The sequence below is a fragment of the Notolabrus celidotus genome, chromosome 22 (assembly GCF_009762535.1).
Source record: "Notolabrus celidotus isolate fNotCel1 chromosome 22, fNotCel1.pri, whole genome shotgun sequence".
Classification (NCBI taxonomy): domain Eukaryota; kingdom Metazoa; phylum Chordata; class Actinopteri; order Labriformes; family Labridae; genus Notolabrus; species Notolabrus celidotus.
The window spans coordinates 23,265,249-23,279,143 of record NC_048293.1 but is presented as its reverse complement, the minus strand read 5'-3'; the positions used below and the strand labels follow the sequence as shown (position 1 = coordinate 23,279,143).

General features: G+C 46.2%; 3 protein-coding genes across 7 annotated transcripts in view; 1 reads left to right on the top strand and 2 right to left on the bottom strand.

Moving 5' to 3' along the window:
- The window catches only part of LOC117806222 (NLR family CARD domain-containing protein 3-like), a 435,740-nt gene that overhangs the window by 76,043 nt on the left and 345,802 nt on the right, over positions 1 to 13,895 (bottom strand). The gene's annotated exons all lie outside the window — the stretch shown is intronic.
- jkamp (jnk1/mapk8 associated membrane protein) lies at positions 1,047 to 7,487 on the bottom strand. Its single transcript, XM_034675067.1, has 7 exons — positions 7,360 to 7,487; positions 4,895 to 4,974; positions 4,624 to 4,778; positions 3,395 to 3,601; positions 3,125 to 3,306; positions 2,941 to 3,017; positions 1,047 to 2,832 (listed from the first exon to the last, which is right to left on the bottom strand). Exons 1-7 carry the CDS (start codon positions 7,361 to 7,363, stop codon positions 2,614 to 2,616), a joined length of 924 nt encoding a protein of 307 aa, XP_034530958.1. The 5' UTR covers positions 7,364 to 7,487; the 3' UTR covers positions 1,047 to 2,613.
- LOC117806233 (G-protein coupled receptor 135) lies at positions 8,916 to 12,315 on the top strand. 3 transcript variants are annotated; one of them, XM_034675053.1, is made up of 3 exons: positions 8,916 to 9,245; positions 9,908 to 10,191; positions 10,551 to 12,315. In XM_034675053.1, exons 2-3 carry the CDS (start codon positions 10,022 to 10,024, stop codon positions 11,887 to 11,889), a joined length of 1,509 nt encoding a protein of 502 aa, XP_034530944.1. In that variant the 5' UTR covers positions 8,916 to 9,245; positions 9,908 to 10,021; the 3' UTR covers positions 11,890 to 12,315. The 3 variants fall into 3 exon arrangements, with proteins under 3 accessions (XP_034530944.1, XP_034530943.1, XP_034530942.1); XM_034675052.1 differs by having other exon boundaries at positions 9,879 to 10,191; XM_034675051.1 differs by having other exon boundaries at positions 9,744 to 10,191.

The following is a 13,895-nucleotide window of genomic DNA, read 5'->3' as shown; positions in this document are numbered from 1 at the left end:
TTCGTTCTACGGCGGCTGTGAATCAAAGGAAACAGGAAGTAAAACCCCGTTTTTCAAACTCTAATAACTAACGAAAAAGAAACTTTTCAGGAAAAAGAGGCCTTGGACACAAAACAGTCAAATACTAACTACATATCACCACAGTATACGGATGTGAGAAACATTCGTACGACGTGTATTTATTTTTTAAAGTTTGACTGCTCCCCCATTCAAATGAATGGGGGAGACGGATTTTTTTACCTATACTGCAGCCAGCCACCAGGGGGCAGTCACACTGCTGAAAGCCTCACCACCAGGGCCGTATCCGGCACGGTTGGTCCAGACCAGGGGTGCATCCGGCTCGGATGGTGGTGAAGCTTTCAGCAGCGTGTCTGCCCCCTGGTGGCTGGCTGCCGTATAGGTCAAAAATCTGTCTCCCCCATTCATTTGAATGGAGATGCAGTCAAACTTTAAAAAATAAATACACGTCGTACGAATGTTTCTCACATCCGTATGCTGTGGTGATATGTAGTTAGTATTTGACTGTTTTTCCTGAAAAGTTTCTTTTTCGTTAGTTATTAGAGTTTAAAAAACGGGGTTTTACTTCCTGGTTTCCTTTGATTCACAGCCGCCGTAGAGTGAAACTTTAAAGGACACAGCTTCTTGTGACGCTACGCTGTAGGGCGGAGCTCGTTACAGTGGCTTCACAGGCTCAGGCTGCAAAATGGCGGCGCCCAGGAGTAGCATTTTTTTGGCTTTAGAACCGTACAACATTAAGAGGCGGAGCAACGCTGTCCATTTTTATTTACAGTCTATGGTCCAGACTCTCTCCGTGATGGTGCGTTTAATGACTCTTGTGTTAGCGTTTGTTACGTTTCCTCTCACCGTTCCTCCTCTAGTCAGAGAATCCGGTGCACATTGCGCTGCAGGAACCTCATTGGCCGACACAGCTGTCAATCATGAAGCCACACCCCCTATTTTTATCTCATCAATAACTAATTCAGAGTAATCAGAAACATGAACACTGAGACATAAATCATGATAAGAAGGAACTATAACGACAGAAACATGTTTTCAAACATTTATTCGACCTGTGTATGATTTCACACTTTGACCCATGTCCCATCTGTTCATATGGAGGGGCTTCTCCACCGTGTCAGGATCACACCCTCACTATACATGATCCTCTTCGTAACAGTTTCACCCGTTCAGCTTCTGTGGTCGGCACAAAGGAGAGGACGCATGTTTTTGTTATCTGTTGAACTTCACTGATGCAGCTCTGTCGCTCGCTGATAACAGATCCTCAGCAGGAGAGATTTATGGAGCTGACTCAGACGTGTTTGAGGGTTGAGCTCAGGCTGACGGGATATAAGCTGAACTGTATTTACATGCGGAGTCAAGTCGCACTCAAATTACACACGCAGGGACGTCTGAATCTCAGACCACAGAATTATTACAGCACATATTTACAGTCATGGAGAATCATCGTCTTCAGCTCACCGTGTCTCCAAACAGCAGAGACACATTTACACATTTACACAGATTCATTTAAATGTTTGGGTGCATGTCTGTTAATGTTTCTGTACACTTATAACTTAGTGATCCTCCATCAGCCAGCAGCTGTTGAACCTACACATGCATATTTACTGTATTTACAAGAACATGTACAGGAGGCAGGAACATGCACATAAAGTGTTCTTCACAAACGTTTGATTATTAAATAAATATAAAGGCGAAGGGTTCGTCTGTGTTTAAAACAAACTGAGTGAGCTCGTTTGGGATTTTTGGACTCGTCTGAAAAGATTAGATTTGAGTCAGGATAGATTTTCTGTTTCCTGAAGGATGAACTGATTTATTTACAGAGCAGTGTTTTATTTTCCTCATTCTACTTTTTAAAAGTCTTCGCTGTGAGAGTTTTAAATGGAGTCCGCTTCAGCAGTGGATGGCTCAGTGTTTCTGAAGTGTGGTAGTTTGAGGAACCTGTCAGCAGTAAGTGTTTTACCCGTACAGGGTCCTCATCAGCTCGTCAGCTCGTCCCCTTTGTTGAGAAACTGGGCGGAGAACCAAAGCGATCGCTGTCTCTCTCAAAGCCCACAGACCCGCACAGCCGATCCGTCGCTGCAGGCGGACAACACGTAGGTTTAAGTGTCGCCTCCGAGGATAGTGTTTAAGTCTGCTTCTCCACAAAGGGGCCGAGCTGACTGGCGTCCCCTGTAGGTCTCATATGACACACAAGAAAAACAAACAACAAACATCTCTTCGCCCACCCTCTGACACCAACCGTGCAGGAGTGGTTAAAGCATTAAAAAGTAAGAACAGTGAGATGATGAATCTTGGCGTTGACGGTCTCGTCTGACACAGAAGCATCAACTACAGTCCGCTCCTCACGGGAGCTTTAAAGTGAGAGTCAGATTCAGACGTGATCTCTGAGCTGAAGTCTGAGGGACTTCTTCCAAACCAAAGGCTGGTGAGGGTTGAGAGTTGATTTGGATAGAGATGATTGATCCTGACGTCACTTCAGCGTTTAAACTGAGCCTCATTCAAACCCGTGAATCACTCAGTCACACGCCGCTGTCTGGTCCTCTGACGGCTCATTCAATCTTACTTTACATGTGACCCCCTGAGCGGATCAGCTCAGTGTCCGTTCCCACCCTCAGACAGGATCCGGCTCGGCTCGGTGAACTTTGCCGTGGCGATGTAGAAGAGGGCGGGGCCGGGGACCAGGGCCAACAGCGGCAGGTCCTGCTCCAGCTTGTCCAACCGAGAGATGGAGATGATGCCGTACGCGTGGAGCAGCCAGTGGCTGAACAGGACGACCAGACGCTTCTTCTTGGCGAACAGGTGCTTAAAGGACTGCGGGGGGAGAGGTGAGCACACAGAGACGCACACAGGTGAGCTTCAGAGAAACAAAAACTGAACGTTCAAAAGGTTTCTGAGACATAAAACCTCATTAGTGTTCACCTGAATCTCAGAGGCAGACATGTAGACAGCCAGAGTGACCAGAGACAGAACCAGGATGATGTACGGGAACGCGTAATCTGAAACAGAAGAGCAGTTACTCTCAGCTGCACCGCTCCACAGACCATCAGGAGATCTCTGAGGTTCAGGCTGCTTCACGTCAACACCTGCAGCACTGGATACTCACAGAGCAGACCTCCGCCCACCGCCTGCAGCACGGTGAGGATGGGGAAGAAGTACAGAGCAGCGTAGATGCTCTTGAAGCGATCAGATTTTCCCAGACCGCATGCGATCTTCTTCACCAGCAGGGGGCGTAGCAGCATCATCAGCACCAGGCAGAATGCGTAGTAGATCAGCACGATGGTGTAGCTGTTAAAGAGAGAGAATGAGGAACGTGTTAGATTCAGAATCCGTCTTTAAATGTAGAATGATCTCTGTGCGGGGTTTCGACGCTCACAGCGGGTAGACGGCCTCCTGGGTGCAGTGTAGCGTGTTGACGTAGTCCGGGCTGGGGTTGTACAGCATGGTGTACCAGTCTGACAGCATCTGGACTCGACAGGAACGAATACCGAGCAGCCCCACCGGCTCTGTGACCAGCAGGGTGACCACGGCTGACACGCTGCACTCCAACATGGCCGTGATGTGCTGCAGCAGAGCGCTCGAGCTGCAGAGTGCATGAACAGAGGGAATGTCTCAGAGATCAAACATGAAGAAGAAAGATTCAGAGGAAAGCCTGAACGTAAACTCAGGTCTTAAAGGTGACATATCATGCAAAATCGACTTTTTAATGGTTCTCTACCTGAAATATGTGTCCCTGGCATGTTTACAAACCCCCCGACAAATGAAAAAAATCCATTCTGCCCCTGTTCTGATTTCTCCACCTTTCTGTAAATGTGTGCTGAAACCAGCCGTTTCAGTTTCCAGTGTTTTTCATACGTCACAACGCCATCCGGTCTGTAACAGGAAGTCAGAGCTCGGAGCTTGTTCAGCCCATAGACTGTATAAAATACAACTCAACCCCTCCTCTGTTTTTCATTCCCTGCACAAATGTGTGCTAACAAGGAGCTTAGGAGGGAGGCATGCTAGTTGTAGGCTGTCTTAATAAACACAAAGGTCGGTTTTACTCCCCACGTCTGCAGATTTGAAGATCTAGTGGATGATTTTTATTTTTCATGGAAAAGTGCTAGCGCTAGTTAGCATAGCCACATAGCTACATGTTTGTAGCTGTGTACCAAGACACACGTCGACATGCTGACAAATAAAACAACAAGAAACACTAAATCTGTGACCAATGGTTCAGAAAGGTCCTGCTGCAGGCGCCTCTCCGTCAGGATCAGATTCTGGATCAGATTCAGAGGGTTGAAGTAACGCGGGTCTGTGAGCAGCCGTGTATATTCAGCCAACATGTAAACATTAGATCAACGTGCTGGACAGCCGAGGCCATATCCACTTCCTGAGGGGGCGTGGTCAGAGAGCTCATTCTCATTTAAAGGCACAGACACAGAAAACAGCCTGTTCTGAGCAGGGCTGAAAAAGAGGGGTTTACAGGCAGACCAAAATCTGATTTCAAAGTGTTTTTTTGAGCAATAAGACATGTTTTGGGGACCTCTTAGACCAATATATTTTGATGAAAAAGAGCGTAATATGTCACCTTTAAAAGGTTAAATTAAGAGCGTTTTGCCCCACCTCTTCTTCCCGGAGTACCACTCGATGAAGAACCAGTGCAGCACCAGCGGCAGCATGGCCATGAAGCCCAGATAGAGCCAGTCGTAGAGCTCAGGAGCCTCGGTGCAGCGTTCACACACCTTCTGCAGGTTTGCACGCTCGCCACGAGGACAAACCTGACGGGACAGAGACACAGGAGCGGGATTAGAAACCTTAATCTGACCCAGACTCTAACTCAATGATTACACATGTGCTCAGTTTATTTGTGTGTGTGTATGTGTTCAGTACTCACTCCGCAATCTCCCTCCACCGATCCGTTCACCATGATCCTGCCACAGTACAGGCCGGGACATCGTGAACTCATGGCCACAGCTGCAAAGACAAACAAACACAACAACAAACCTTGTTAACAACACTTTAAGAAAGGTGTATTATATTTCTGGTCCTGTGGTGTTATAGATCTTGAACGTAGTGTGTTGTTTTTCTCTTCTGTGTGACTGTCTGACCTGACAGAGATCATACTCTCTCTCTGACACAGTCCTCAAAGCAGGACAGAATATATAAGAGTGTATTTTAAGGGTCTGATGTCATTGGATCAATACCCCTGGTGTGTAGGTGACTTCAGAGGTCAGCCATTTAGAAAAGATGCTGAAGTCAGCGTACTGTTCACAGCTTCAGGTGGTCTGGTTCTCTGTCAACTAGAGCTCATCTGTCATCACAGGTCTTCACAGAGTCCAGAGTCCACTTTCAGCTTCTACAAACCTTTGTTTCATTTGTGAAAATGCATAAAGGGGAGATTTTACTGCCTCGTTTTTTTTACCTCTCGACCACACAAGACCAGGTCGTGATCCAGAACCAGCATCCATAGACTTGTCAAAGCTGGACTGGATTGACTGTACTGTTCACAGCTTCAGGTGGTCTGGTTCTCTGTCAGCTGGAGCTCATCCGTCATTACAGGTCTTCACAGAGTCCAGAGTCCACTTTCAGCTTCTACAAACCTTTGTTTCATTTGTGAAAATGCATAAAGGGGAGTTTTTACTGCCTCGTTTTCACCTCTCGACCACACAAGACCAGGTCCTGATCCAGAACCAGCATCCTTAGACTTGCGACAGCTGGACTGGATTATCCTAGAGAGACTACAGACTCCTTAAAGGCCCTGTGAGGAGTTTTGAACTGGCTGAGAAACAGACTGAAAATGATACTGATGCTTCTTTATGACCTTCAATAGCAAGCAAGACCATCAGCAGCAACACTGACACCTTCTCTGTTGACATTTTTAATGCCTAAAACCGCCCTGAGGGGGTAGGTGTCAGACCACATGATGGACATCTCACTTCAGTAACAGCCTTTATTTGACTGTTTTCATGGAACATAATCTCATGGCCTGATAAAGTTGATTGTTAAAAGACAACAGGATGAGGTTTTTGTTGAAAACACTACTTTTGTATAGGACAAGCGATAAGAGGTATCCCTTTGTCCACAAGGGGGCGCCAGAATCAATACAAAAGAAAAGTTCCTCACAGCAGCTTTAAAGCACATTTCCACACATGTGAAACCTCTATACCAGGGGTGTCCAAAGTACGGCCCGGGGGCCAATCGCAGCCCAAGGTCCATTTATTTATGGCCCCAAGCCTCCATCTTAAAACATGTTATTTATAGCACAGAAATTAATCACCTTCTGAATCATCTGTACATTTGCAGTTTCTTTCAAGCGCACAAACAAAACTAAAGTCCATCCAGAAACGTCTCAAAAAGCTTCATATGGACAACCTGTCTAAAGCCAAAGCACTGGGAATTCTGCAAGACGGCAATAAAGAAGAAACACAAGAACTCTTAAAGCTGAGAGGTTTTCAAAGTAATGTTTTTATCATGATGTGAAAATGTTCTTGATGAACACTTAAAGTTCAGAAGACACAAAAGAGGACACAAGACAAGATCAAAATTATGAAATTGTGCAGAAAAGGCTAAATTTGGTGCATAAAAAATGTTAAGAACTCAGGAAAATAATTATTTAGTTCTGAAAATGTTTAAAAAACAACATGAAAAAGAAATCCAGATTGTGATCCTGCCATAGAAAAATAATGAGACAATATTTTTCCCACATTGCCCGACCTGAAAAACATTTTCCTCCAGAAGAAGATAACGTTTACGTGGCTTGAAGAGACCTGAGGACTACCTAGTTACTGTTTTATTGAGAAAATGTTTAATATAATTGTTATCAAATAGAGATTTCATATATAACTTTTATGATTACTCAGTCTCAGTAGGATCCACTGGCCCTGAGGTATTCTGACATCATCCAATGTGGCCCTCTTTGAAAAAGTTTGGACACCACTGCTCTATACTGTTCCTCATCTGTGGACCACATGACACCAGGTGGTCTACAGGAGAGACAAGCTGCAACATCGTCTGTAATAGAGGATCTGGTCCAGATGGGACTAGTCTCAGTACTGGTCTAAAGGTGAGCTAAAGCAGTTTTGATTGTTTCAGCATCGTCCTTTCAGACACCAGCTTCTGAAGCATCGGGTCAGCTCGTGTTATCTGAGACCAACAGAACCAGGACTTTAAGACGAACCTGAACCTCAAAGTCTGCCTTTACAAACGGTACCATCATATCTGTGTTTTCAGTCTGGGTCTCTGAGGTCTGCGGTCCTCTCTAACGTTCGTCTGTGCTAAACTCGACATCAGAATGTATCCTTCCATGCTGATAAAGAAGCTGAACATCAGATTAAAGATGAATATTAGATTCAAGCTTACCCATTATGAGTCAAACATTAATCAGAGAATAGGTTTTCCTCTCCTCAGGGATGTGTCTTAATTTTCCACCGACATAAAATACGGAAGACAATAATGTAACACAAACAGGAAGTACGTCTTCTTCTCTTATTTTTTTAACGCTCACCAAACACCAGGACTCAGTACCGCCACCAGCTGGTGAAGAAGAGTACGACAAGAGAGGAACAATATTATAAAGGTACAAAATATTTGAGTTATTTTTAAGTTTTATTATGTTTTAGTGTCACATACTGTCACACAGGACTCTGATTATTCAGTTTATATGATCTATTATTTGCTATTTCATCAGTTATTGTTCACTATTAGGACCATAACAGGGATAAGAAATGGTCATGCATATGGCATGACCATTTAAAATGATTTATCTTATGTTTAAAGGTGGGCCCATGAAATGCTTTAAGCTTAGGCGTGCAAACCACAACCATGCTCAACGCATGCCCACGTAAATGTACACTGCTAAATAATTCAAACGTTTACAAACAAATCAATAATAATCACCCTGCAGGCTTCAAATTGACTGTGATTTTTTCTACATCTTACTACTGTAGGTAGGGTTATAATTAGGGTTATGCTTAGGGTTAGGGTTATGATTAGGGTTAGGGTTAGGGTTGTGATTAGGGTTAGGGTTAGGGTTGTGATTAGGGTTGTGATTAGGGTTAGGGTTAGGGTTAGGGTTATGATTAGGGTTAGGGTTGTGATTAGGGTTGTGATTAGGGTTAGGGTTAGGGTTATGATTAGGGTTAGGGTTAGGGTTGGGGTTGGGATTAGGGTAAGGGTTATGATTAGGGTTAGGGTTAGGGTTAGGGTTGTGATTAGGGTTAAGGTTATGATTAGGGTTGTGATTAGGGTTATGATTAGCCCCTGGTCACACAGGGTTAGGGTTAGGGTTATGATTAGCCCCTGGTCACACAGGGTTAGGGTTAGGGTTAGGGTTATGATTAGCCCCTGGTCACACACTTTGTATTACTGCTATCTTTTAGTCAAATTCCCAACCCTTGTCTTGCCTAGAAAATTAGAAATACATAAATAAATAAGAAATACATAAATAAGATCAATTAATAAGTAAATAAATAAGCAAATAAATAAATAAATAAATAAATAAATAAGATAAATAAATAAGATACATTAATACGTAAATAAATAATATAAATTAATAAATAAATAAATAAATAAATAAGATAAGATACATTAATAAGTAAATAAATAAATAAATAAATGAACAGTTGTGATATTTCTTCTCTAAGCTGGTCTAACAGTCCCTGTACAGAGAGGGTCTCCATGAACAGTGAACAGAGGGCTCTGCTCTGCAAACACCTCAAACAAACACTCTGTCATTTTTATTCACAGGCACAAAAATCTATCACCTGTTACCATGGCAACTGCATGAAACGTCACGGGAAGCTGAGAGCACGTTCGTGGTGAGGGGCGTGGCTTCAGAGAGGGGGGGACTGTTGGCAGGTAGAGAGAGAGAGAGAGAGAGAGAGAGAGAGAGAGAGAGAGAGAGAGAGAGAGAGAGATCATAAAGAAGAGAGGAGGACAAACGAGACTGAGACGGGAAAGTTTTCCTTCCTCCTGATCCAGAGGAGGAAGAGGAAGAAGAGGAGGAAGAGGAGGAAGAAGGAGAGGAGGAGGAGGAGCCGCAGTCCGGGTCTCCTCGGAGCAGCTGAGCTCTCTCCTCCAGCTGCAGAGAGGAAACAAAAACACGGACTGTCGTCTTCTCTCAGAGGCCAGAACCCGGACCATCCTCACACATGAAGACCTGGATCTGATCCTGGAACCTGGTCCTCTGCGTGCTGCGTTCAAGACCTCCGGAGAAAACCCGGGGACAGTTTCTGCTGCATAGAGAGGTACATGATGTATTTATGAGGACTGAAAAACAACCAGTGTTTCTGCTAATCCAACACTCAGCCTGCAACACAAAGAACTTTACACTCCTTAATGTCTGCAGGTACAGCCCCACGAGCCTGGGTGTCTGTCCTTACCTGGGCATACAACACACCACACCATTAGACTCAGAATACAGCACAATGCATATTCCTTAATACTGCACACACACACCATGCAGAGAACACACATGCTGCTGTTTAATCTGCAGATGTAGAGAGTCTCTGAATACAAGAAACAAAGAGATGCTCATGTCTCAGTGCTCAGAAAATCACCTAAATCTGCAGAATCTGTCCATAAATTAAGAATATTACACGTTTAAGGCGTTAACACCATGTTTCCACTAAGATCAATGAACCCACGCTTGTTTTAAATCAGAGAGCATGCTCAAATATTAAGATAAAAGTTCTATGTTGATGGACAAAGATTGGATTTATGAACACATGCATCTTTAATGAAAGGCTCCTGAGGCGTCCGTCACTGACCTCCTCATCCTGAAAGGTCACGCTTGAGTTTTTATTGCTCATGAAATTGCACACATAGCAGCAGTTTGGCTCCACGGGAAGCTTCAGGAGTTATTCTGCTTCTTTCTTGAGTCCTAAATCAGGAAATGTAACGTCAGCAGAGACGGATCAACATGGACTTTGTCTCTCATGGTGATGGATCTGTAACCGAGGAGCACACATGGACGATGAGGAGTTCGGACCGTGCTCGCCCGCTCAGACTGACTCTGATCTGAATGGATGTGTGTGAGGGACGTGTTTCGCTGAGTTGTTTTTCTGCTCACACGTCCATGGATCCGTCTGTCGGCACGGCCCTGTGGGGCAGCGGGGGCAGCAACTACACAGCTGACACCTCGGCGCCCAGCTTCACCGACCAGCTGAGCACCGCCTCACCTGTTGTACCGAGGTAAGCCGCCCTCACTACACAGCTGTCTTTCTCTCTGCAGCAGAGGGGCAGATACACAAACACTCCTGGAGGTCTGAAGCCAACAGAGGTGTCTCTAAAGTCAAGAAAAGATTTAGATCCAGGAGAGAGAGAAACTCTGAGTGGTGCACAGACCTGGTTTCATGATACAGAAGTGAGTAAACTGTAGCTTTAAGAAAGAAAGAGAGGTCAGCTCTGCAGAACGGAAGCCCCAAGTGGACAAACACACATGATAACAAGTCGTCTCTGTAGAGGAACTCATCCTGTTACATCCACATGTGCGGTGTCCAGACTGCGATGCCACATTCAACCTCCCTCTCTTCGTTGCTTTGCTCCCTCAGGGTCGTCTCCATCATGACCGGCCTGGTGACCACCTCAGAGTCCACGTCTGGAACCGCAGGGAACCTCTCGGCCTTCAGAGACCAGCTGGAGAACGAGCTCAGCCGCCTCCACCAGGCGTCCACTCCTTCGGTGCTGAGCGCCGCCGAGAGCAACTCCGTCCTGCGAGGCATCATGGTGGCGGCTCAGGCCCTCGTCCTCCTCTCCATCTTCCTCCTCTCCAGCCTGGGGAACTCGGCCGTGGTCGTCGTCATCATCAAACACCGGCAGCTCAGGACGGTGACCAACGCGTTCATCATGTCCCTGTCGCTGTCGGACTTCCTCACGGCCGTCCTGTGTCTGCCGTTCTCCTTCATCATGCTGTTCAGTAAGGACGGCAGCTGGATGTTCGGGGACCGGTTCTGCGTGGCCAACGGCTTCTTCAACACGTGCTTCGGCATCATCTCCACGCTGACCATGACTCTGATCTCCTTCGACCGGTACTACGCCATCGTCCGACAGCCTCAGGCTAAGATCGGACGGCAGAAAGCCACGCAGCTGCTGATCGCCGTGTGGTTGACTGCTGTGGTCTTCTCTCTGCCGTGGTATCTGTTGGTCCGCCCCCCCACAGAGATCCACAAGCGAGGGTTTTACCACTGTATGTACGTGTTCCACTCGGGGACATCACGCATGGGGACGGCCTACAGCATCAGTCTCATCGTTGTGTGCTACTTGCTGCCTTTCTCCCTCATGTGTTTCTGTCATTACAACATCTGTAAGACGGTCCGGCTCACGGAGATCCGGGTCAGACCGGTGACCACGTACGCGTACCTGCTGCGCTTTTACAGCGAGATGCGAACAGCCACGACCGTCCTGATCATGATCGTGTTCATTATTTTCTGTTGGGGGCCGTACTGTTTGATGGGCTTGATCACAGCGATGGGGAACTTCACCTTCAACCCGGCGATGGACACCGTGGCGATCTGGCTCGCCTGGGCTAACGGCGCCATCAACCCCCTGATCTACGCCCTGAGAAACCCCAACATATCCATGTTACTGGGGCGCAGCAGAGAGGAGGGATACCGGACCAGAAACATCGCCGCCTACCTCTCCAGCCAAACCCAGAACCGAGAGACCCGTCTCAACCAAGCGGAGAGGATCAGAGACCGCTACGTGAGCCGCGTCGGGGTGAACAACAACAGCCGGCTGTCGAGTTCCAGTCCGGGAAAAGGAGGAGAGGTGGCGATGTGGGCGTGCAAGAACCCCGCTGTGTTCTTCTGCAGGGACGCCCATCCGGACACGGCAACGCTGCCCAACTCTGTGTGCACGCCCAAGATGAAGACTGCCGACACCAGCCTGTGACGAAGACTGCACCGCTGGTTTAATCGTGTCTGCGTGGCGTCCACGACTGACGTCACCAGTTTGTGACGTTTCTGGGAAAAACATGTCCGTATTTGTTTTGTCACTTAAACCTGTTTTGATGTTTTGAATCGGCTCTAAGTTATCCGAGGTTTTCAGGAATCAGAGGATCATTCGTGTTGTTTTTCACACTGTGTGAGGAGGAGCCAGAGTTACATCTGTGGACACTTTGTGAAATCAGCTTCATAAGGATGCTACGGCGTCTTCTCAAGGACCGGGTGGACGACGTGAAGCTGAAGGACCTCTGGACTCTCCTCCGTGAAGAAGAGACGTAGAGAATCTGTGCTTCATGTCTCATTTCATCTGTAAATGCAGCATGTTGAAACTATAAAAGAGCAAACTCTCCTTTCATGCCTTCCACACTTTAATGTGCCGTGCATGTCTTCTTCAGATGTTACTTTGATCCAGTGTTTGAAACGGCGGTGTTCAGGGTTTAATGGCGTCTGTAGCAAAGAGGGTTAGGCCCTGGAAGAGTCTTGTTAGAGTCACAATATTAAAGGTTCAGGGTTCTAATTTCACAGCTTCCTGATTGAATCACAAAGACAAAGGACGGTGAAGGTCCAGGGAGACGTCCGGCCACAAGTCAGATTCAAATATCTACTCACGACCACTCAGTTAGTGTTCAGGGTTTAGCTACCGTCTACCTCAACTTGAAGCCTGAGAGTCACCGGTATGATGTAGGGATGGACATTTCAAGCCAAAATACTATTTGATAATCATCTGCATCTATTCCACCATTATTCGAATAATCCCCAAACACACGCCTGTCCCATTAACAGCCCGTTAGTGTGTCAGTGCCCGCTACCAGCAGCACCTCGTCCTGCTGCTGGTAGCGGGCACTGACGGCGTCTGTCTCGACTTTTTATGTCGGTGTTTCTGTGACATCATCGCCCCATCTACTCCCACACGTAAACGTCCCGGACTGTAACCTGCACACACCGTCCACACACCGACTCACCCTGAAGTCCTCTCAAAGTTGGGAGAACTGATTCAGATGCGTTCACACACATGTAGTCCGTGTCGACTGGATTCAGGGGTGCAGATGTGCAGAGGAGGCTCAACATGAGGTTTGCAGTCTCAGTGTTGGCTCCACTCGAGCTGCAGAGGAATCAGGAGACGCATGTTTGTGTTGATGTCACGATAAAAGAGTTACGTTCGTTTTTTCAGTTTAAAAGAAACAGGTTAGTCGTTATGGACGGATGAAGGGAAGGGCTTAAATCTCACTTTAATAAAGAGTTTACATAAAGACAGAGAAGAGAACAATCCGCTCCTTGTGTTCTGAGTTTTAATATTTCATACCTGTGCTGAGGTCTAAAGGTCACCGGGTCTTTGAAGAGCCGCCTCCCTCAGAGCTTTTTGAAGACAGACGGCGTTCACTTTATTGGAGTCAAACGGTCGACCTTACAGAGAACGGCACATTTAGACGAGCTGCTTCGACCTGATCGAGATGAGTTCAAAGACTCAAAGCCAGTTTTATTTTCTGTCACGTCAATGTTTGATTTAAAGGATGTTCCTCTGATCAGTCTTTCAAACGTTTTAGATCTTTAACTTTACAAGTAGATTTTCTGCTTTGCAAGACAAAGAAACGCGAAGATATAAATACGAATGAGGCCGTCATTTATCAAACATTAAAGCTCCTGTAAGGAACGTCTAAATCTGAAACTCAAGGTTTATTTATACAGCACCCAAAAAATATACACAATCTGCCTGTTTGGCATTAACGCTGCACACAGAAACACAAAAACAATTAGAAACACATCATAATGATTGATTTACTCTAAGTTAAAGACCTCTGTGTTATTTGAGACCATCATGTTTGTATCGGGGGCTGTAATGCAGATTGTGTCCTGCAGGGGGAGCTGCAGGCTTTCCTCACTGCAGCAGAGCTCTCTGCTCTCTGGTTTCAATGCTCTCTCTCTCTCTCTCTCTCTCTCTCTCTCTCTCTCTCT